Genomic DNA, 25978 nt, shown 5'->3' on the forward strand with positions numbered 1-25978 from the left:
TGTAACAGCCTCCCCCACCAGTTGAAGAGCCCCCCAGGTGGCTCAATGCTATGGCAGCACCCTGCGCCGGGGCTGGGCCCCCATACACCCACCCGCCCACAACCCCGGCAACACACCAACCAGGACCCAAGGCCCAGCCAGGGCACCAGCCCAGAGACGGAGCACCCACGTCCGTCAGCACAGACCCTCCCCTAGCCCCGCTGCACGCAGCCACGAGGAAACCGTCACCTAAAAGCCAACAGAGCCCTTAACAGGCCATGACCGCTACCCCGGGTTGAGCCCTCGAAGGAAGACGCTCCTGGGGAGTTTTGTATTTCATTATTAGGATGCGGTGAAAAACTCCCTGAAAAGCCTTCAGTTGATCCAAAATGTTGCAGTGAGAGCACTGACAGGGACTAGAAGAGAGTCCCCCATGTTGGCTTCTCTTCATTGGCTCCCTGTTAAATTAGGGCTGGGTCAGGTGACTCTGAACCCTTCCCTTGGTTAAACTACAATAAACTACGTCTGAGGTCAACTCAATGCAATGAGGCGTTCTTCTTCGCACACCTGTTTTCACTCTCTCTATTTTCATACACCACTCTGCATTTAATCATCATTATTGCTTTCTGGCTCTCTTCCACACTGTTTCTTTTGTTCTGTCTTCCTGCTGTCATGAACCAATAGAATGATGGACTCGCAGGACAGTGAGAGACAGTTAGTACACGTCCATTTAAATGGTAAATGGACTGGTTCTTTCTACTCTATTTGAGCACTCAAAGTGCTTCCTATCTAACATTCACACACACACTCATACTACAGTGGATGCATCGAAGAGCAACATGGGGTTAGTTTCTTGCCCAAAGATACTTGGTATGATTTAGAGATTGTTTAGGAAAACAAGGAAAACACTGTATGATGCCGTGGATTCCGAGAATGAGGAACTGCAGGCTGACCGAGGGCAAAGGAAAGAAACTCCACCCTATGTAGTGATGTCTTCACAGACTCCCCAATGCACAAACTCAACAGAATTATCTGATCTGCTGTCTGCCATCATGCTGAGCGAGAGGGTGGTGTGTGTAGTAGGCTTCAAAGCCAAGGCTAGGAGAGGGGCGGGGATGGAGGGGCTTGTGTGGAACATATGTGCACATGTACAGACACATACACTAGGATGGTTTGGCTGAAGGTGAAAACAAACACTGAAAGTTCTTACATTTTAGTCCTTGTCTGATTTCCCAGCTTGAGTATTATAAATCACTCTCAGGCAACTGCTCAGTTTTCAAACATGGAAACATAGATAGACATAGATAGAAGGCAAGAGCATAAACCAGCCCTGCTCCACTGAGCTATCCAAGCTGTACTCTCAGTGGCAGGGAAACAATATGAGAACAGCACCACCAAGGCTTGAAATGGAGCATGGAAGAGCATATGGAGAAGGACCCAACCTATAACGACAATGCTCAGTGGTTAGTGGATCTAAGAGTAGACCACACCAACCTCCCTGAACAGGATCCAGTGAACATCACAGTGGCAAAGATCCGAGAAAGGGTCTCCAGCATTGAAGAGTTGGACAGCACCAGGCTCTGACATGATTCACACCAACTGGCTGAAGAAGCTGACTGCACTCTGTGAGTGTCTGGCAGCACAAATGAACCAGCTGGTGATGGATGAGACACACCTGGAATGGATAACTGAAGGCTGGACAGGACAGAGTCCCAAGGATCCCCAAAAGGTATAACCTGCCTCAGTACCACATGGAAGCTCTTCTCAGGCATCGTAGCAGCTAAGAAGAACAGGCACATGGGTCAATACATGAGCGTGGTACAGAAAGGAATTGCCAGGAATACCAGAGGAGTTTAACACCAGCAGCTGGCAGAAAGAGCAGTCGCCCGAGACTGCAAGAGCAGAGTGACCAATCTGTGGATTGACTACAGGAAAGCCTATGACTCAATGCCCCACACCTGGATCCTAGAAGTGTACAAGATCAACAAGACCCTAAGAACCTCCATCAGGAATTAAATGGAGATGTGGTGAACAACACTAGAAGCCAACTTCAAGCCAGTAGCACAAGTCACCATCAAGTGTGGGATCTACCAAGGAGATGTTCTGTCCTCACTGATGTTCTGCATATCCCTGAACACCCTCAGTGACATTATTGACAAGATTAGCTATGTATACTGACTACGAATGGCACAATTGGCATCGGAATGTCATTCGGACTGGAGAAATGTAGTCAGATGCTAACAAAGAAAGGGAAGGTAGTCAGAACTGAGGTGCTCACAATACCAGAAGGCAACATTGCAGATATTGAGGACAGCTACAAGTACCTGAGAATCCCACAGGCAGAAGAAAACCACGAAGAGGCTGCTAGAAAGTCTGAGGAGTCAGCTGAACAGCAAGAACATTTTCTGGGTTATCAAAACCTACGCCCTGCCGGTGATCAGGTACGCTGCTGGGATAATAAGCCGACCAAAGGAAGAGATAGAAGCCACTGACATCAAGACGAGGAAGCTTATGACCATGAATGGGGGGTTGAACCCTCTGTAGGTTAACTGTACGCTAAGCACAAGAAAGGAGGCCAAGGACTGGTGAGTGTCAGAGCCACTGTGCAGGATGAGACAACGAACATCCATGAGTACATCAGGAAGATGGCCCCAACCGACCGTGTGTTTAGTGAATACTGCATGCAGCAGAAACCCAATATCATAACTTTTGTTATGTAAAAATAATAATCTGTCTCTCATTGACAGCTGTAATTTTTTGACTGCCAATATTACTCCTTGCCTCATCTCTGTAAATAACAATTTTAAGATAACTGGCACTGAGTATTTCATAGGATTGGTAATAAGCTAAATAATTATGCAAATATTTGCAGTACTGCGCTGATGGACAGTATGGAGTGGAGAGAGAGTGGACCCAAATGCTAGAGACTGAACTTTAACTGAAAGCGAACCTTTATTTATGGCTGTATGAAAGACAAACAAAAAGCAAATGGGAGACAAAGACTAAACTATCAAAACCTAAACTGGGAAAAACAACTAAGCACTAAGTACATGGAACGTAAAGATCTAAAACCTAAAAGGTTTTTAATGTTCCAGGTTTCATGTTCTGAGACTTAGAAACAGAAGGGAAGATGAGCAGATAATCTGACAACAGGCAGCGGAAGACAGAGGACTAAATACACAGAGGATAACGAGGGGGAGGGAAACAGCTGGGAAACACAGCTGGACTAATCAGACATAACGAGACAGGGAGGAAGCAAAGCTGAATACACTGAACACTGGACTATCAAAATAAAACAGGATAGACATGACAGACCAAATACAGGGAACACAGGAAGGAGCGACATCTAAAGGACAAATGCAAACAGAACTAAATGATCTAATCAGAACTAACAAGAAAAACTCAGAGGATTTAACTAAATTTAGAATAGAAGTTCAACCAGATTCAAAATGTCCAAATGCAGAAACACTGGGTCACAGACACAGCACCACAGCGCTCGCCGTGGTAAGTGACGCCACAAATCTGTTGGGCAGCTGTTTCAGGAAAGGAAACACATCACACAAACATGCTCAGCCAACTGCTGCAGCACCTCATACATAAAACAAAGATACATAAAAGTCCAATTTCGAGGAAAAACAAATCAGTGTTAAGTAGAAAGTATACAATTGATCCTCGATCTGCCAATACAAGAAATCTCAAACACCCTTCAGACAGACGGGTTTGTTTTCTGGCAAGTGTAAATGCATCTGCCAAATACAGTACCTAAAACCACAATCCAATAAACTCGGTTTAACATGTAACTCAAAACTGAGTGCATGGATATGTAAATCTCGTAAACCCATATTTTAGTGGAAAACACATCACATGTTTAAAGTGAGAAAAATGTTTCAGGATTTTAAGAAAAGTTTAGAAAAAATATTAACTGGTTTTGCATTTAATGGCACCAAAATGTCTCAGAAAAGTTAGGACAGGGCCCATCTACACACTACAAACTGAGCAGACCAGTTGCTGGACTTTTCTCCCACTCTAGTCTGATATAGGATTGTAACCCAAGTCTTCTTTGTCATACTTCCTTTATTGTCCTTCATCCAGGTGAAAAGTCTCATTGAGATTTAAATGTCATTAACAAGAGAGATGTCACAGAACACCGAGTGTTCAGGTAACAGGACCCCAAAGCAGACTCAGCACACCGCAGCTCAGAACTATGTACACAGGCTTCCACGCCGAATGCTGGTCACAGTGGGAGGAGACTTACAGACTGGCGAGGAGAAGCCGTCAGAGCTGGCTGAAGTAGTCCTCCGGTGATTGCCTCAGATGAGACGCAGGTCATTCGGAGGCGGCCCAGCCCGAGGGTGTGGCCACCGCAGCCTCCCACGGCTCCCTGGATGCTGAGCCACGGACCGTGACGTCAGACCTGGCCAGGATTCATTTTCAGTTGATTTGTTTTAATGACAGAATAATAGCCCTTGTCCACTACTACCTACCAGGCTTAACTCAACACGACTCAACGTTTTCTATTTCAGTTTTCATTACAATATTATTTTAAGTAGTATTGTTATTATATTATCATTATAGCATTGTGGTCTAAAGTCCTGCGACGTCATTTGTATGTGAGCCGAGCTGACCCAGTAAGTATGAGTGAAAAAGAGCTACAAATTCAATCAAAGGAGCTTGCAAAGAAAAGCGTCTGGACTTCTTTAAGTTGCTTGAAGACGTTTCACCTTCATCCAAGAAGCTTCTTCAGTTCTAAGGTCAAATGGTGGAGAGTCCCAGATATAAACCTAGTGGGAGTGTCCCCCCACAGAGGGACAAAAGGACCCCCTGATGATCCTCTAATCGCCTGAGCCAAGGTGTGAAACTGGGTGTGGGTCCCAATCAGCCAGAGTTTCAGGTGAGCTCATTGTGAAACCTGGCCCCACCTTATCATGCGATTTCCCGAGGTCAGATGGCCCAGGATGTGAGTGGGCGTTAAGGCGTCTGGGGAGGGATCTCAAAATTGAATCAATTGGTTAAAGATGAAACTATTCTACTGGATGCAGCAGTAGCAGTTTAGTGTTTTTTTACTTTGATGGGTCAGTTTTGAAAAACACTTTCCAGTTTTATAAACCTCGATGTTAGTTGATTAAACTGATACTATTACTACTAAAAAGAACATTCCTATTAATTAGTAAACTCCCATTGGATAATAATCAGTCACTGCTGTTTTCATTGTGAATAAAGCTTTGGTTGATTTCAAATTTGATCTGTGACAGCGCATTCATATTTCAACAGTTTATTAAATTATGATTGTACAAAGTTAACGGCAACAGAAACGAGCTTGTATTTCATTTTTAAGCACATTTACATAGTTGAGTGTTTTAAGGAACAACTGGTGTTTTTCTCACAGGAGTTTTTCCCTTTTTTTCATCTGTTAGTTTACTCTCGACTTTCTTTTCGTCTCTTGCTGCCTCTTGATTCTCTAAGGAACGGTGATCGTTGTCAGCATGACTTTTTAGTTTCAATTCAGTGTGATTGACATCCTGTCGCTCATTCACAGTATAGGTCTAATATAGGTTTAGTGGAGTATTACTCACTTAAAGCCTGCTATCACAACCTCCCCAGCAGTCGTTTCATTGGCCGCGAGTGACTCACCCCTTTCCTGCTTTTATTCTTGTGAAAACCACAGTCCATCAACATTCATGCTTTTATGAAACACAAACTGGGATCAGTAGCGACACAGTGGGACTTCCTTTGCAGAATGGAAAGAAAAAGGCATTCATCACTGTCTGCGAACTTTGCAACCATTCAGACATTATCCATTATTTTGTGCTCAGATCATAATTACACTAATTACAGCTCCCCTGTTAAGTTATTCATAAACAAGGAGTGAAGGGAAATGAGAACGTATAGGGTTGGTTATTCAGTCTCTCCAAGTCTCTTTAAAATGTGATCTTTCAGGTGACATATTCTGTAAGAGTAATTCTGGTTCATTTAAAATGAGGATGGAGTTGGTGAGAGGAACCAAAGGAGAACTAAAGCTCAGCTCATTTTGTTGATTTTCTGCAAACTACTCTTTCTCCCATAGACATGATAGATATGTTGACCCACTCTGTGCTGCAGAACTAATTTGACAAATATAAGTTTTCTTTCTTAAACGGTCAGACTACAGTTATTGGTCTTCAGCTTAAGCTGTTACTAAGGAAGCTCAGAACAGGGAGCAAAGTCCACGCAGCGATTCTGAGATGTTCTCTTATCACAAGCTGCAAACAGTCTTTCTTTGCTCCTTTCCATCTTTCTCTCGAGTGTGAGCCGTTGAAATTTCATCCATCAGCTATGACTGGGCCTTTTCGTTATGCATGAGGGAGAACTGATTATTGTTTGAAAGGCTAATAGAGATTTTTGATTGGTATCATTTTGCCAAAGTCATGTGATGCATCGATATAAGGATATATTCTTTAGGTCTTTTGCAGTATTTTATTAAAGTGGACCATAATGGAAGATTATGCCAACTTCCATCCATCCATCGTCTTCATCCGGGGCCTGGTCGCGGGGCAGCAGCCTAAGCAGAGAAGCCCAGACCTCCCTCTCCCCGGTCACCTCCTCCAGCCTTTCCAGGAGAACACCAAGGCGTTCCCAGGACAGCTGAGAGATATAATTTCTCCAGCATGTCCTGGGTTTGCCTCAGGGCCTCCTCCTGGTCATAACACCATATTTTCATTATTTTCAGCAGACCTGATTGAAACAAGAGAAAAATAATTTAACTGAAATAGCATATTCCCAACTTAGGGAACAATGCTTCACTTGGTTTTTTGGAAGCTCCAGAAAAGCTGGAAACCTTGGAAGTTGAATTAACACTTTAAGGATGACTAGAAAAAGAACTGTGATGTATCACAAGGTTGGAATTTAATTTGAAAAAGTCAAAATGGTTAAGCAACTCAAATTTGGAGAGAACTAAAACTTATTAAAACGTATGTACTGAAACCTGCTGCAGAGTTCCTGCTAATAAATTATAAGGCAAGCAGCTGCAATTCTTAGTTAGGACTCTGAGGCTACGTTCACACTGCAGGCGAAAGCGCATCAAATCTGATTTTTTTGACCCTATGCGACCCATATCCGATCATGGTGTGACAGTGTGAACGGCACAAATCCGATATTTTCAAATCCGATCTGGGTCACTTTCGTATGTGGTGCTGAATCCGATACATATCCGATGTTTTAGAAAGCGACTGCTGTTTGATGGTCATGTCGCATTAAATCCGTCTTTTACGTCACCGACACAAGACAGACGCCAATTATCAGCGCCGGAGAAGACATCGCGATCACTTCCTGGACATCCGGTGAAACTGCTGGGAAGACAACGTTGGAGAAACGTGAACATTTTATTTGTACTGTATAATCTGCAGATTCTGACAGAAATCTGCAACTATCCTTTGAAGCAGCGCTCCTCTAAAACAGCAATAAGGATCATTATTAGGTTATTTACATTATTATGTAAATAACAAAATAACTTAAAGCAAAAATTGGGAAACGTAAAGTCCGAAGTCTTTATATTAACGGACATCAGTCAAACAATACTGTTGCTCTGGGTCTAAACAGAGCGCGTTGTGTGTGACGTCTTCTTTTGCACATGCGGGCGCTTTGAGCGTTCACACTAGAGCGCGTTTGCTGTCGCATTTTATTTGTAGTGTGAACGAGCAGACAAAAAAATTGAGCATCAAGACCTGCAGAGTGAACGTAGCCTGAGTGGTACCAAAGGAATATATTGCTGTGCAAAAGTCTTGAGCCTCTTATATTTCTTTTTATATTTTGTTAGGAAAATAGTTAATAGGGGCAGCCATTTATTAAATTAAATTAGATATAATTCGAAGGCAAAAAAGATTTATACAATTCTAACAAACTTAAAAGTCAATATTAGACACGAGAAACTTTATTGTTTAACACAACGTAAACTCTCTAATGCAAGCTTTCCTTTAAGAATTCTTCAGGAATCGTTCTCTCGTCTTCTCCGAGAACACGCCGCAGCTCTTCTTTGGATGTTGGCTGCCTTTTGTTCTGTTGTCTGTCAGGATAATTCAATTCTGGTTCAATAATGTGTCGACCCCGGCTCAGGGGACCAGTCGATCACTGGTAATACCCCACTGTATGTTCTTTTCTACAGGTATTTTATTTGCATTGGCAGTGGGTTTGGGATCATTGTCATGCTGAAACATTAAGACAATCAGATGCTTTTCAAATTATTTTCATCTTTCCCAACCTCCATTCATATCATAATTGTTTTACTTGCTGATAGTCTGTCAAAATAGCATGTAAATGTAATGAGTACCACAGGACTCAGCTGTATCTAAAGATGCTTCTAAAGATAAAGGTCACTCTTTCGAGGATACTAATGTTCACGTTTTGGACAGATGATGCAGCGAGGCAATCGTTTTACCTGAAAATGGTGCAGATAATGACTCGCGTCCTTTTTCACATCTTGGCTCGTGTGATGAAGCACATGATCAATAGTGGGTCAATGACTCTCTAAAATTTCTGCTTGTTTGTGTTGAGTTAAGAATTATAAATGGCTTCAAGCGCATATTCAAGCCTGTGAAATGCATTTCGACACTGAGCCATGGCTCTGTGCTACATACAGACATTTCTCTGCCATTCAAAGACACTTTGTATGTACAGCGGTCCCTCATTTATCGCGGGAGTTACGTTCTAAAATTAATCGGCGAAGTAGCCAACTTTATTTTTTACAATCATTATAGATGTTTTAAGGCTGTAAAACCCCTCACTACACACTTTACACACTTTTGTCAGACAGGCATGAACATTTTCACACTTTTCTCTCTTGTTTAAACTTTCAAACTTCAAACCTTCGTAGAAAAACAAGTCCAGTATTATAGAATGAAACTCACAGTCAAACCCTGTTTTTGGGTCCAGAACACGGGAATAGAGCAGCTGTGAGAGAATTCAACATCAATGAATCAATGGTACAGAAGTAAAAGAAGCAAGAAGAATGAGTTGAGCAAAGTTTGACTTATCTGACTGTTTTCTTTCACTTAATGTGCCTTATAATCTGAAAAGTACGGTAACTTCTACCTTCCTTTAGCATGTCCAGAAATCCAACTTTTTGTGCGGTGGTTATCATCTTCCTCTGCCTTTTGGGTGCTACCACAGGTGCCTTTGACGGTGCAAAAGGTCTTGTCTACATTGTTGTGTTTGTTGGAGGAATCTTACAAACATACAGTGCAGCACTTCAGAGTCACACTGCCAGCGATCGAAGATTTATGTAAATTTGACAAGATGAACGCATTCTGTACTGTACAGGAAACACGGCTCGAGATTGATTGACAGTGGTCTACAGCCAATCAGGATGCAGAACACAATGGGCTATAAACAAACAAACAAACAAAAAGCATGCAAAAAAAAAAAAATCAGTGAAAAGTGAAGCGTGTTAGGGAGGGGGAGGGACCCACAAAGACTTTAGAAGGACCACCGCCTCTCCGCCTCTCTGCATACCTGACCTGCACCACTACATTTGCTGTCCCCTTCATTCTTTCACATAATGTAATAATTAAATGTAATAATGTAATGTAATAAATTAAAATACATTAAATTAAAATGTAATAATTAAAATACAGAATGGGCTCACACGCCCATTCTGTATTTTAATGTGATTGACCACATAGTGGACCCATCAAAATATAGTCCCACCTCTGCCTGCATGAATTCTCAGCAGGGCTAAAGATTGATGTCCCACATACTGGAGGGGCCATTAATAACTGACACATGAAATTATCTCACAGGCTGGATATAATTGTATCTGGTCTACATGATACAGAAAAAGCTGCTGCTAAGAAAGAAATTCGTCAGCACGACTGGACTTGTAAGAAAAGTGTCCTGCTTGACCTCGTCTCTACCATATTGCCAAACGTAATTATTCACATTTACTTACATTATTGAATCTAGGTGTTCAAATCATATCCATGAACACAGGTGTATAAAATCAACAACCTCGGCATGCAGACTGCTCCTACAAACATTTGTCAAAGAACGGGTTTCACAGATGGTGCAAATGCAGCTACTTGCATTTTAACAAGAACTGGAAAATTTGAGCACAATACCCATGTACTGAGATCTCTTCATTGGCTACCTTGTCAGGTTCAAGCAGATTTTAAGGTCCTGCTGCTCACCTACAAGGCTTTAAACGGCACCTTCGTACCTCTCCAACCTTGTACACCTTTATGTTCCATCCCATGCTCTACGATCTCAGGACTCTGGCTTTCTAAAGGTTCCTAGATCAGGAAAAAAGACAAATGGAGAGCTTTTTCTTTTCATGCCGCGTGTCTGTGGAACAACCTCCCTCAAGATGTTAGGCAGGCTGCTCTGTGGAGGTTTTTAAAACTAAGTTGAAGACACAGTTGAGTTTTTAAATTTTTACAGTTTTTAACTTGTATTGTGTTTTTTACTTGTATTGCTATGTATCACTTTTATTTTATTTATCTCTTTAGTTTCAAATTGTTTGAAAGCGCTTTATAAATAAAGTTATTATTATTATTATTATTATTATTATTATTATTAAGGAGCTCAGTGAATTTCAGCATGGTGCCGATAGGATACCATCTGTGCAACAATGCCTGTCATGAAATTTCCTCACTACTAAATATTCCCCAATCAATTGTTAGTGGTATTATAACAATGTGGATCAAGTGGGAATGACAACTAGTCAGCAACAAAGCGGTAGGTAACCTAATATTACAGAGAGGGATCAGCGGATGCTGAGGTACGTGGTGCACAGAGGCACCAACTTTCAGTCAATATTTACATGCCTAAAAACTGCATGTGGCCTTCAGATGAACTCAATAACACTGATAGAGAACTTCATGGGATTTAGTTTCATGGCTGAGCATCTGCATCCAGGCCTTTATTTGCTTCAGGGGTAGCTGTAGCTCAAGAGCAGTCGATCCCAGTCTGCATCCTTGGGCATCCTGGGCAAATATCCTAGGGCACGATGCTAACACTATGTTGCTCTCTGATGCAGGCATTGGTGTGTGAATGTTAAATTGGAAGCATTTAGAAATAGTGTATACGAAAGTGCTTGTGTGAATGTACAAGTTGTGTAAAGCGCTTTTCAGCCGTGCAATTTGAGTTCTAAGCGTCTCAGAAACTCTTCAGAAAAGCATAAAGTCAAACATGAATTTGAAAAACACCAGTACAGGCTTATAAGGCCCTGAAGTAAAAAAAAACCCTACATTTTCCAGAGCTATGCGATAGTTCGCGCTGACGTCTATTCCAACGTAGGAAGTGTTTTGAACAGCTGATCGGATCGGCAAAGCGTGTTTCTGGAATATTATGTTTTTGTTGCTGCAAGCGCTATATTTTTGCAAAGCTATATGTGGAAGGAAACCGTGACTTAGGGCAAGCTGATGGCATAAGATGTAAGTACAACTCCTCCGGTTTCATATGCAAAACAAATTATTGCGCTAGCTTAAGTGGTTCCGGTTCTACAGGGACTTAAAAATAGTTACGCAAAACGGAGCGTGCCCACTCCAACTGGCTTTAAAGGGTTAAATAATTCATTTAATGTTTCATTAATTAATTAAAATTGGAATTAATTAAATAAATATATCAATAATTAAATGCCCACTCATTTTATTTAAAACATTTATAAAATTATTTATTTCCTGTTTTATTTAATTAATGACACATTTAATAAATTAATTATATATTTAATAAATTACTTATTGACACATTTATCTAGTTATTTAATGACTTTTTATTTAATTCATTTTGGCACTCCTGGCCTCGGGGCTGTGTTCATGAATTCATTTTATCTGTCAGTCTCAGTCATCAAAGTGAGCGGGGTTAGCGATGATCGAGGCAAAGCCATTGCTTTGGCCTGGTGGCCGTTCTTTCAGTTCTCAGCACCAACAATAGAAATGTTGAAACTAACTAAGCTGTAGTTTGAAATACCCTGTTTGTGTGTCACTAAACGCACTTAATGGAGTGGTTGAATCTTCAAATATGTGTTTGGTTTTTAACATAGAGCCTATTTGCAAAAGTGCTTTGATGGTTTCGGAGATGTCTGCCCAGCCCAGTATCATAGCAAGCAAGCAGCCGGGCTCAGGTGCAGCCGATAAAGCGTGGGTGCCACCATAACTTGCATAACCTCCGCTGACTTTCACCTCTCAGAGGGTGGACACCAACTTCATTTACCCTCCACCCAGGTGTCATTATGGATGATAACATCATCCAAGTAGGGGGCAGCAATGCATTGTGTGGCTGCAGCACTCGGCTGGGCTCTGAACGAGCTGAACGAGTGTGACAGATTGGTACAAACCGTGGAAAAGGCTGTTTTTTCCCTGGATTCTGCAGATAAGGGACTCTGCCAGTTGCCCTTGGTTAAATCCAGCGTTGTGAAAAACCGGGTCATGCCCAACCGGTCCAGGAGTTCTTCGACCCGGGGCGTGGGGTAAGCAACAAAATGTGACACTTTATTTATTTTGCGATAGTCCACACAGGACCGTATCTTTCTTCACCACAAGAACTATGGGGCTGCTCCAGGTAGCCCATCTTCAGCATTTCAGCCAATTCCCTCTGAACAATTTGCCTGTTATGTTCAGGAAGCCTGTAGGGTCATGAACGCACCGTCAGTCCAAGCTGCGTTTCAAAATGGTGCTCGATGAGAGTCGTACAGCCAAGCGGGAGGGGGGAACGTCTGGAAAGCGCTGTTGCAATGCAGCAACACTCGCTCTCTGTGCCTGTGTGAGATGGTCATCACAATGGAGGGAGGCGGGAACGCCCCAACTAATCTCTCCAGCTAATGTCTCTCCTTCACCAGGCTCACCAGAGAAGTGGTTTCAGCCTCTCTCCACGCTCGAGGAGGTTGAGGTTATAAACCTGTGTGGCCCCGTCTGACCGTGCAACCTTACGCTGGCGTGAGAGACTCAGCAGCCGATTAGAATCAACCAGAACAACATTTATATATTTAATAAATAACCAAATTAATGCACGCAAAGATTCCCCCATCATATAATCTCTTAACACATGCTTTAAATAAAAGAGTGAAAACGTGGAGTTTCCAGACGATTTTTAATCAAAATGATCAAACCTGCTCCAACAGTTTTTTATTCTCTCCGCTGCAGTTTAAAGGTTTGAGAGTAAAGATTAGTATACAAACAAACTTCAAACATAGACTCAGCAATTAAAGTGTCTGCGTCCTGTTATAAGAGCATATATGTAAAACTGTTTTCAGCCAACATGAAAAAGGAGTAAAGTTGTGTCTGTGATTAATTATTGATGCTCATTAGGAAACACAAAGACTTTAGGCAGACCTGCTATTTTCATCATCAACATGTTGCCATGTGTTTTGCAGTTTTTCAGCAGGACCCTGCTGTAAGACTAGCTGCACAGCTGATGAACGAAGAAACAAAGCAAAATATAAGAATAGGAATTCAAGAATTATAAGAATAAATATATGTACAAATATAATGGTAAATGGCCTGTATTTGTATAGCGCTTTTACTCAGTCCCTAAGGACCCCAAAGCGCTTTACACTACATTCACCCATTCACACACACATTCACACACACTGGTGATGGCAGCTACAATGTAGCCACAGCTGCCCTGGGGTGCACTGACAGAGTGTGCCCCAGGGCAGCACTCTGTAAATAAAATATAATATAAAGATAGTATAATATAAATCTGGGGGTGCTATCAACATTGCTATTAACATGTTCAGAAATAAAGGACAACTTTCTGCCTTTAGTCTTATTCATGAGAATTATTAGTTGTCTTCTAACATCCAGAAGTCTGCACGATGTGTTTCATAGTTTCTAACAAGCCTTGTTAAGTAATTGGCCTCCAGCTCGCACTGGAACGGTTCGCAGCCAAGTGGGAAGCGGTAGTATGAGAATCAGCCTCTTCCAATCTGAGGCCATGGTCCTTAGCTGGAAAAGGGTGGAGTACCTACTCTGGGCCAAGGACGAGTACCTGCCCCAAGTGGAATAATTTAAGTATCTCTTGTTCACGAGTGATGGGAGTAGGGAGCGGGGGGAGTGAGAAGTTTAGCCGTGGGGTCAGGGTAGAGCCGCTGCTCCTCCACATCGAAAGGAGCCAGTTGATGTGGTTCGGGCATCTGTTAAGGATGCCTCCTGGGCGCGTCCCGGGTGAGGTGTGTCCCACCGGGAGGAGGCCTCGGGGCAGACCCAGGACACGTTGGAGAGATTATATTTCTCTGCGTGTCTGGGAACGCCTCGGTGTTCCTCTGGACAAGCTGGAGGAGGTGGCTGGGGAGAGGGAGGTCTGGGCTTCTCTGCTTAGGCTGAAGATGGATGGTTGTTTTTTATTTTTATTTTTGTGAACTTTGAAAATTCTAACAGTTGAATAAATATTAAGAACCACATGATATAATCATTTCTGGACAGGCTGGAGTCTTCAGTATCCATGAACAACATGCAGACGCTGCTCCTCCCAGTGGAAACGCACCTTCTGTAGGGCTTTTTATGAGAGAGAAGACAAATATGTTCCAGTTCTAAGTTTTCACAATTTATTATCCAAACAGTTGGAATTTCAAATTAGTTTTTCATGGCACCATGGACCTTTTCTCTCTGGCTCAGAGACAAAAGGCTGCCGCACACAGGAAGTAAACACTCTTTTATTGCATGTCACAAAAACGTGGTATTAATATGATTGGTCAGAACAGTTTAGGGTGGCCTTAGATGTGATGTCAGCTCAGGTTTCTTCTTCTGCAGCTTTCTAAGCATCTCCATTACCATGGCAACCATCTCTTGTCGTCCAGTGTAAAGACGGAGCGAGGGTGCATTCTGTAAGAGCAGCTTTATGATCGAGGCTCCGTTCCTGTGAGGGGTCTGGTGTCTGTTACTATTAGGGTAGCAGTCTACTTCCAAAAACTCTACAATTCACTGTGTGCAGTAAAAAATAAAACACAAATATGTTATTCTAATTATGAGACATTATCTTTATACATAAACATAAATCCCAACACTTCTCTTTCCTCCTTGTATAAAAAAGATTGTTAATGCTAGTTTTGATTCAAAATTCAATTCCGTTAAAAAAATCCAACACATACGAACAAATAATAAAGAAAAGCAAATGGTTCAGTTTAAAAGTCTAACAGCAGTTATGAAACGTAAGTTTAATCTGAGCCAAACTGATTTTCTACGTTGTAAATACAACAGTAAAGTAAACGTCCCCATCAGACAGTGTTTAACCTCCACTGAGAGCTAAAAGTCAGCAGGTTTTAAAGGTTGTCAGTGTTGGGCAAGTAATTAGTTACAGTTACTAGCTACATCTTCAAGTAATTGAGTTAGTAACTGAGTTACAATATTATACAAGTAACTAATTACTAGGAAAAGTAACTACTGCGTTACTTTAAAAAATGTTTATCCGTTTACACTGCTGTCTGCTTTTGGTGGCTTTTTGGCAGCGACTGCAGCAGTTACCTCATTGTTCTGACACACAAAACTAAACTATCAACTACACACTAACTACACACTAACTACACAAGACAACACACTAACTACACGCTAACTACACGCTAACTTCACGCTAACTACACGCTAACTACACACTAACAACACGCTAACAACACACTAACTACACGCTCCAAACACGCTAAACGTCACAAATCTCTCACATCTCAAAACTCCCTCTCTCGCTCTGTCTCTTGCTGCCACCATTCCTAAAACTTCCCTCAAAAAAAGAAACAACCAATGGCATGTTGCCATATCGTTTTTTTTGATTGGTCAACACGGTACATTTTTCCACCAATAGGAAAGGGTGGGGTTTATTGGCTTTTGTTTTTGCTTTCGAGGGCTTTCCTTAGACAATGCAGTTTCTTCCCGTGGTCATTTTTGCTATGTCACTTTAAATTGGTCATGTGATTGGTTTGCCATGATTACTTCATTCTTCCTCAGCCAATCAGCAGCACTGGTGCGATTGTTTTGCCCCCTGGCTCCCAGTAAGCTGAAGACAGCTTCAATCGTATGTGTGTTGAAAAACAGTAACGCATCTGCATCTCATTTTCTTGTTAGTAACGGTAACGGCGTTGTAACGATAGAAAGTAATTAGAATTAGATAGTAATGTGTTAGATTACTAATTAGTGAAAAAAGTACTGTGTATGTGATAAGTCTTTCATTAGGGCTGTTTATGCTGCCCCAACCACAATACTCTTACTCAAAGGTGTGTGTGCATGAGTGTGTGTGTTTTAAACCCTCCCCTGTGGTTATGCAATATTGTGTTCTCCCATGCATGCGCGTGTGCCTGTGGTGCTGCTGATTGTGCTTCATGCTGTGCACGTGTCCAACCCATCAAGGTTCACACTGGTGTGCTTGCTCACAATCTTCTACATCCTTTGCTCTCTGCACTGCCATCTCTCCCTTTTTCTGTCTCTGCATTCCCCCGTCCACCTCCCCATATGACATTTCTGCCATCATTATAGGATGGCAGAGGGTCGCACTTCCCGTGTGTCAGTTATTGGATTTTAGCAGTGCATCATCAAGTTTTTTGTTTATTTTTTATTTTTTTGCTATTGCAAATTGAAGCAATCTTACTTCAGAAAGCAACAATTTCTTTCTGGAAAAACTTTGGATTCAACAGAATTCAAGAGCAATTTGAAAATAATACATAAAGGAAAGACTGACTTTGGAGAGCATCCATGCCTACCTGCATTTATTGTACACTTCTTCAATTAGGTAAGAAAACAAAAGAGGAGGTGGAATGTTGGAATGATCCATTCTTTAGTTATCAAAAGTTACACAAATGCAGACCAAACAACCACACAGAGAATTCTTCTCAGCACGCTTTCAGCTTGACTGTGGTGTGGTTTGTCTGAGATGTTAAAGCACAGCAGACAGAATTTGTGCTAGTTCACTTTTAGACTGCACTCCAAAGCCAAAATTATTATGCAGAATTTTTTTACCCACGTGGAGCACCCAGAAAAGCAGTCAACTCAGAAATAAAAGCCTCAAACTTTGCAACAACATTAATATGAAATGAATATCCAAATTAGGGCTGTTCAATATAACGATATATATCGGATGACGATATAAAAACGTCTATCGTTTCATTTTACGCTATCGTTTGTTTCGTGGTGTCGCAAAATAAACTGTTTACGGTAATATTTTTTCATAGTTTTGATGTCACTGTAGTTATTATTAATTTCTTAAAGTTCTCTCTTTCTCTTATATTTAATATAACCACACTACAGATGGACAAGCGCCTGTTTTTATGTGTTGTCGTTAGCAACAACAACGATAACAGCATCGCGTGTCTGCTTGTTTATGTTCCACATAAACCTTTCACAATAAAGCTCAAGATCCTGTTGAGACTTTTCAAAATAAACTGAATCACGTGAAAGAGCAGATTATTTACGGATGAGAAGTAAAAAAGACGCCAGATGCTAAAAAATAAAGCTTAGACTCAAACGTTAGAACAGGCTTTTCCCCGCAGCACGCCGTGTAATAAATACTCACAAAGAAAACGGCGCCGTTACAACTTATGTCTAAAAATGTATCGTTTCATGCATCGGTTAAAACACTCGACTCCAGCTACATGACGCACAGCTGGAAACACTTCACGCAAGTCGAGCTGCCCGAGATTCACAGAATTTACAGAAAATGTTACATTTTTGTGACTTATATCGTTATCAGACGATAGATGTCTTATATCGGGAGATGAGGTTTTGGTCATATCGCACAGCCCTAATCCAAATGTTTGTCAAACAGACAGCTAGTTCACATTACATTTTTCAGTATGCAGTAATGTAATGCACTATTGTACTACATTCAGTAATCACATTACAGTAACAATTATGTTGTTACTTTTGTACACGTTCTTCAGTTTTCTGTTTTGAACCCTTTGTTTGTTTTTTTACGGCCCACAGTTAAAATCGTAGGGTGGTACGACAGCACAGCTTTTGAGGAGTAAACATATGGACATTTAATTTTACTTTTATTCCACAAAAGGATAAGAGCACATTGGTGCAAACTGGATCATGGACACAAACAAACCAATTATACTGCTTCCAAACTTTAGCTGCTGAACTGGGGTTGGCATTCACCCAGCTTTATTGTCACTGTGGTTTCTTGGCTAGCTTCGTGTTAGCATTCTTTCTATGCAGATGGCTGCAAATCTTCAACAGACAACTAGATAATAGATGGTAGATAACTGATGAGCAGTTAGACTTCAAGCTTCCATTGCTATCCGTTCATGTTTCTACAGTAGAATCGATGTGGTGATCTCTTTGAAGTCTCTTTGAGCTGGTTTCTAACTTTGCTTTTTGCGGTCAGCTTTCTGTTCATATTAAAAAGTAATAGAAAGACTGTGTATGTGTCCTCATTAAGGGTTAAAGTTGGTGTATGAGGACCAAGGACTTAGCCTTGGATGTTCTAATTCTCATTCATGCTGCCTTACAGTTGGCTGCGTCCCGCTCTAGTGTGAACTGGAGGTACTGGGTGATGAAGGGGGAAAATAAGGTTTCCTAGGCCGCCAGGCCTGCTATTTAAATATGGACATTTACAGAAACTGAAAAAAGAAGAAGATGAAAATACAAAGTGCAGACTCCCCTGTTCACCCAACAATGGATGAACGGGGGACAAACAAAGTCCTTTCATAAATCGCTATTTTATTTTGATTATTTATTTGGAAAAAATTACCTCTAACTAAAAAGCCTAATTTCTGCTATTCAGTACCTACGAACTTGGTGCCAAATTGCAAAACGCTTAGCTATGTCTCTAATGCAACCTCTGTAACTTTGCTCTGTTTCACTTTGGTGAAACAGGTAATGTACACATGTTAATTTATGGTTTTCTTCAGTTTTTGGTCTACTGCTGCATATTTTCAAAGGAGTTATATGCTACAAAAGAAATATTTTTCTGTGTTCCATCCTCAGTTATTTTGACACAATGGCAATTTTGCTGTGATGCTTCTGTGCTGTGTGGCAGGCAAGATGAAGTACCTAAACGCAGGACTCAGAAACAGAAAGTTAAACTTAAAGCGCAGCTTTATTGCTGGGAAAAACTCTTTATAAGAAATAGACTTTTACAAAAACAAACCAAAAACTAGAAACTAAACTGGGCACTGGAACCTGGAGACTAAGAAACTCAAGGAAGGAAACAAACCAGGACCAGGAGCTAGAATATTTTCAGGAACATGAGAGGAGAAAACACAGCACGACGTGACAAGCAGGGGAAGACTGAGGACTGAAATACACAGGTAGGATCACGGGAGCATGGGGAACAGGAGGAAACACAGCTGGGACAAATCAAACATAATGAGATGAGGGAAGGCAAAACTAGATACACTGACCAAGCGCACAAGACTGTCAAAGTGAAACAGGAAATACGACACGTATGCACAGACACAGACTATGACATAGCTGACATGGTGACAGAGGGAACGTACACCAAGTTCCAAATTATTATGTAAGTGATATTTTTGTCTGATTTTCCTAAATAGTCAATTCAAATGACAGTCAGCATAATTTTTGAGTCATCAACCATTAGACTATAATTGAAATGTTACTGAACAAACCTCCCAATGAAAACAGTGTTTTTCACAAATAAAAATCGTAAAACGCACTGTTCCAAATTATTACGCACAACAGAGTTTCAAAATATTTTTATGGAGCCCCGCAGGGGACATGGGAGAAAAAAAATTAAGACGGACTTTTGCGAGATCTCGCAAATGTTTTGCGAGATCTCACAACCAGAATTCATACATAAGGCGCACTGATGCACTAATATGAAAGTGAAAGCATAGGCATTATAGTGCGGAAAATACATTTCTATCTTGAGAGTATGGACCTATGAGGGTGCAGAAAGCCAGTGACTGAGTCCAGAAGAAGGTGCTGTTGCTTATTAGCTGTGGTGCGCCAACATTTTATTCTCTATCAGAAAAAGTTGTGCTCCACAAAAGAGTAAACATACTACGGAGCCCCGCAGGGGACATGGGAGAAAAAAAATTAAGACGGACTTTTGCGAGATCTCGCAAAAACTTTTGCGGGATCTAGGTTTTGCGAGATCTCGCAAAAGTTTTAGCCGCATTCTTCGGAGGCCGCCAGCTCGAAGCCGACTGGGAGGTCGAGGCACGATGTGGTGTTCCTCCCGGCTGTAGTAGGTCTCGATCTCCTGTTAGCTTCGAGCTAGTGGGTGTCAGATCTCCGAAAACGTCGGAGCACTTTTGCAAATATGTGATGTCTTGTAAACCGAGCAGGTATCTGACGTTTACACAACTACATTCACACCTCAAAATATCTTAAAAGTGTATTTTGTGACCCAGAAAGAGGAATATTACAACTAAGTAGCTGCCGCCATTGTTGGAATTCAACTTTTGCGAGATCTCGCAAAAGTTTTGCGAGATCCCGAGTTTGTTTTGCGAGATCTCGCAAAAGTCCCTCTTGATTTTTTTTCTCCCATGTCCCCTGCAGGGCTCCGTAACATACAGCAGTGCAAACAGTAAAGCTAACATTTATCTTATCTTATCTTAGCTGCAATAGTTTGCTGGCTATGCAAGTCACTATATGTATACGCTGTAAGTATTTTCTCTAAGACCTTGTCACGGCATAATAATGCAGTGTATCTGATGTTAACTTTTTTGCTTTCCTAGGTGTGTTGCCATCCTCAGCATCCATCTTTAACTTCCCTGCCCCCACCATCGACTGTGTTGAAGCTCATCGTGTGTGCTCCGTTGAACCCACGTGCGAGGCGTTGTATCGAGGCTTGGAGCTATGTGCAGAAGAAGCAGCGGTGTCCCCGCAGGCAGAACAGTTGGCATCTGAGTGCGTGGAGAGGCGGGATGCCCTGCTAGCCAAACACCCCTCTCTACTGACCTGCAAATGTCAGCGTGGTTTCCGTAAGGAGGAGCTGTGCCTGCGCATATACTGGAGGGTTCGCCTGCTGCCAGGTCAGTGTGGTTGGATCGTGTTGGAGGTGTATATCTAAAACTCAACTAAACGCTTTGGATAGCATAAGGTTTAAAGTTAGGGGTGTGGTCATTTCAGTTTAAAAGTATGACTGACTAATCCAGCTGAAGCTGATAGTGTTGAGTGAAACTACGTATTTTGGTATCAATAGCAAGTAAACACAAGACCAGTACTGCAGATACCAACAGCGATACTTATAGTTCTGTTTAGAGGAGAAGATTTATGAGATGAATCATTACCACTTAATTTAAAATTTAATGACCTGAATGCATTTTAAATAATTTACACATTAAAAAATACCTTTTAGCTTATCAAATATTTTGGGTTTTTCTGAGACCTGGAACTTGGTGTTATACCAGTTTAAATGTATTTTATAAATAAGATAAACAGTCAACATAAAGGGTTAATATATTCAGACATGTTTCATGGTTCATGTTTGAGGTATATATTTTCAAATCCAATAAATTAATTTTATTAGATTTAATAAAAAATATAAGGAGCAGGCTGAGGTGGTTCAGGTATCTGATAAGGATGCCTCCTGGGGTTTTCCGGGCATGTCCCACTGGGAGGAGGCCCTAGGGCAGACCCAAGACACGCTGGAACTTATTTAACACAATTCAGTGGGCTGAATATATAATTTAAATGTCTCAATATAGGGCACCATGGTGGTGCAGTGTTTAGCACTGTTGCTCACAGCAATGGAGTTTGACTCCACCACCAGGCCTTTTTGCATGTCCTCCCTGTGTTTATGTGGGTTCTCTCCTGGTACTCTGCCTTCCTCCCACAATCCAAAGACATGCAGTTAATGGGGTTAGGCTATTTGGTGATTCTATATTGCCTGCCGGGGTAGGCTTCAGCCCCCCCGTGACCCTGATAAGGACAAGTGGAAAAGAATAGATGGATGGGTCTGTGAATATAGTCTAAAACAGTTATCAGTTTGTTAAAGTAACAGCTGTGATGATCAGTGACACTAAGTAATGTTGAAAGAACAACCTGAATCATGACTAATGTCCCAGCAGTGCCCTCAGACGAGTTAATGGGATGGCTGTAGCTCAGGAGGTACAGCAGGTCATCTACTGATTGGCTCCCCCAGTCTGCATGGGGGAGCCAGGGGTCCTTGGTGAAGACATTAACCCCAAGTTGCTCTTTGATGCATCCATTGAAATGCTTCAGAAATGAATGTGTGTGAATGTTAGCTGAAGCCCTTAAAGCATAGAAGAAAGTGCTTGTGTGAGTGTGGCATGTGGTATAAAGCGCGACGAGTGCTCTGGGAGAGTAGAAAAGTGCTATAAAAGCATCAGTTCATTTACTAAGAGATTACTTTGACCACTATATGAGCTACCTGGATATTCTCTTTCTGGAAGGACTGGAGCAGTGGCATCTGTCACTACGCTGGCGGTCGGGGTCTGTCTGTGGAATTTCTTGTTATTGTTTCTTTTCCTGCTGTTTCCAAGAAAAAGCTTTTATTTTTTTCCTGGCCTTTCATGTATTTATACAGGTTTGTGGTGTTGCCACAGTAGAGAATTGCCCCTGCATGCACTGTTTGTAATGTTTCCATTCACATTCATAAAATATAGTATGTGCTGTTTTAAAGGCTATCTTATACTTCAAAAGTCTCAAGTATATTTAAAGCTTGTGCTTTATTATTTCTGTATGACATATATATTAGGTATAGTGGAGGCATGCCAGTGTGGAAGGCAAATGTGATATAGAAGCTACTATTATATCACATTCGCTACACATTTTGTATGTAATGATTGAATCTACATTGTAGGTATAATTGTCAGATATTACAGTTTTCAATATATCTGTGTGTGGTAGAGTCTACTCATCAACATTATGCCTCAAGATTTTATGCTCACGAACCAAATAACAGCACCTACATCCTTGTTTCTGACAGGTTACACAGAAGATCATTAGCAGCAGTATTTTGACACACTGTTGATACTTTTTTCCCCTTTTTTTTACACAGGCAACCATATGCATCTATGTACTTTCTTATATTATAAAAAGACTTTCTAGTGACTACTCTATATTCAGTCACTGCTAATTTTAGCCCTTTTATTCAAGACAGAATCTCTTTTTTAACCAACAAACTTGTCATAATCCCAAACCAGTCTTGTGTACAAATGAAACCCTGCTAAAGACTCCTCAGTCTGAACACACAGAGTCACAGGAGTCTATCGTCTATGCTGGTGGGATTTGTGCATCAGTAAGTGAGCTAACACAAGCCTACGGACTCCACCTCCCCTGTGGCCTATTAGTCAGTGGAGCATTAGTGTAATTACACTCTTCAGTTCCCTATGCTACTAGGCTGCTCTAGCATGTCATTACCATAAATATATAGCCTGGAAAAGGATTTACATACATAAACACTTTACATGCCATTACATTTTTGATTGAACTTGTACTTTGGAATGCGCTTAAATAATTTGCAGGGACAAGCGCCTGGTCCACTGGTCAATTACAGCTCTGCTAATGGCTTTTACAAGTGGACAGAAGTAGCTTTTAATAACATGGGCTCATGATCACTTTGGATGTGTCGGTCATATCTTGTCATTTATTTTGTCCATATTGATGAGATTTTATATGACAGAGGGATGTGTTATTGGCTGATTTCAATGAAAGGTTAAGTGTACAATATGATTCAGTACAAGAAACATCAAGAAGACTAAAAGAGCAGTAATGTGATGAAGGGAAATGACTTTCATGGTTGTGCTTCTATAGTTGATAAAATAATGGATGCGTAGACCACACATGTTGAGTGATGTGTTGTATGTGGGGTAAGATGAGAACACCAATTAGTATATGTGTCAACCCTAAAGGGACATCTGAGGTGTCATCACTAAATATGCTGCTGACTGACTGCTCAGCAGGGCACGCAGTCTCCTTGGGCTTGCACAGTTCCTGTAGAGGAACCATTCGAAGTCTCTGAGCTTGCCATAGCAAAGTAGGTAGAGGGTCAGCAGATGTGACCACTCAAAACAAACACACAAACAAAAAAACCTCAGTTACCTTCGATGTTAATGTCAAATCATTTCAAGTTTCCACAATAGTCAAATTTCTCAATGAACAACCTATGTCTTCATAAAATATGATAATTAATTAGAAATTATATACATCACATTGCATTATATAATCTTTCACCACCTGTTGTGTTTGTGGCCACAGGAATTATTCAATTTTAGTTTTATTTATACAGCGCCAAATCACAACAACAGTTGCATCAAGGTGCTTTATATTGTAAGGTAGAGCCTACAGAGAAAAGCCCAACAACCATAGCACTAGCCCTAGCACTTTGGCGACAGTGGGAAGGAAAAACTCCCTTTTAACAGGAAGAAACCTCCAGCAGAACCAGGCTCAGAGAGGGGCGGGGCCATCTGCTGTGATTGGTTGGGGTGAGAGAAGGAAGACAGGATAAAGACATGCTGTGGAAGAGAGACAGAAGTTAATAAAAAAAATGCTAAATTCAGAAAACTCAGTCTTAATACCAAAAGTTTCAGTAACACAAACTTCAGTCGTGCCGCACAATGGTTCAGCAGGGAAGTTCTGCTAGTGGGCACATTGAACCCAGTCTTTATATTAACAGGCTAAAAATTCACTTTTTATATCTGCTGCTCGGGAAAGTAAATGTACTGGTTCTTATTTAGCGCTTTTCTACTCTATCTGACCACTCAAAGCACATTCACCCATGGATGACTGAAATACGCTGTTTCTAAGTGGTTCCTATCTAAGATTCACATGCATTCATACTCTGATGGATGCATTGGAGAGCAGCATGGTTAGTATTTTACCCAAGGACACTTGGCATGTAGACTGGAGCATACTGGGATCGAACCACCAAGCTTACTGAAGACTCATAAACAGAAAACTCAGCATCATTAGCACCTTGATGTCCTCAGACTTAGGTGAAGAGGCAGGTTCTGACCAGGGTGAGAAGCAGAGAGACAGTAGCCCTCTTCCGCCTGAAAAGGCGAAATAGCAAAGGATTGGTGATGTCCTGTCTGCATCAGGATGAGGAGCCCTGATGCAGATGGGCAGTTTTTTTATGATTGGCTGGGTAGCAAAGTGTCTGTGAGCCCCAGAGCCAGGTCCAAAATGTGGTGAGAAGCATACTGTGGTAATAGGGCTTAGATGCAGGTCTGCTGATACAGCAACAGGAACAGTAGAGGCATGTCTTTGAGTGCGAACTTAGACCAATGAGGAAATTCAGATTTCAATTTCTTTAGCTGCATTTCCATGACAGTTTTTCAGGGACATATGTCCAAAATTGTTGGGGACAAGCATTTCTAGAATTTTGCCTTCTGGTATGTTTCTCAGAGACGTTTCACCTTCATCATAGAAGGCTCTTAAGTTCTAAAACCAATCGATCTTACATGTGAAGCACATAGTCAATCACAATACACAAAAATGAATAATAAACAGAACTATCATCTATCATGTATCATATAGTCTGAATGCTGTCAGGACACAATAGCACTGTGGCTCTAACAGTCTCGTGCCAGGAGTAAGAGGTGTTGTCCATAATGCACATTAGCCCGGCTAACATCCTCCTCCACACATCTGCTATTTAGAGTTTTGGGAGCTGGCCAGACAGAGCTGCCCTTCTGCACCAATCTTCTTCTCTCAGTCAGGAGCCTCACAAGCCTTTTCCTTTACCCCTCTGTGCTGCCACTTGCCCAGCAGGCAACCAGATAAAAGCTGAAGACTTGTTACGACACAGTGAACTGCCCATGAGTGTCATGTGACCAGTGCCGTTCACTGTTAAGGTGAACACACAGGAATTCATACCTGTTCATGACCTTGATGTCCAAACCAGGGATGTTCACCAGTGTGATAGGTGTTGGTTTTCTCTGGAAGTTGAATCAAATCGCTGTTGTCCTGGGCACCTGTCCCTAATTCCCTCTCCATCCCTGCTTTTGTTCTGAGATTGAGTCTAATTCACTGTCAGATGATCTCTATAGACTCTAGAGGGTTGCTTTTGGCTCTTCTTGTTTGTGTTTTTCTTTTTCTTCACCCAAAATAAAAAACATAGTTTTGGTAAAATTTGGATACATCAATTAAAGCATGTAGATTGGTCTCCACATGTC

General features: G+C 41.4%; 1 protein-coding gene across 1 annotated transcript in view; it reads left to right on the forward strand.

Moving 5' to 3' along the window:
* The window catches only part of LOC102775866 (GDNF family receptor alpha-4-like), a 75486-nt gene that overhangs the window by 13036 nt on the left and 36472 nt on the right, over positions 1 to 25978 (forward strand). Inside the window, exon 2 of the mRNA XM_087845882.1 lies at positions 20573 to 20869. Within this exon, the coding sequence (XP_087702008.1) occupies positions 20573 to 20869 (297 nt within the window). The remainder of the gene's footprint in view (positions 1 to 20572; positions 20870 to 25978) is intronic.

The sequence above is a fragment of the Neolamprologus brichardi genome, chromosome 2 (assembly GCF_056152115.1).
Source record: "Neolamprologus brichardi isolate AB-2024 chromosome 2, ASM5615211v1, whole genome shotgun sequence".
NCBI classification, from domain to species: Eukaryota; Metazoa; Chordata; class Actinopteri; order Cichliformes; family Cichlidae; genus Neolamprologus; species Neolamprologus brichardi.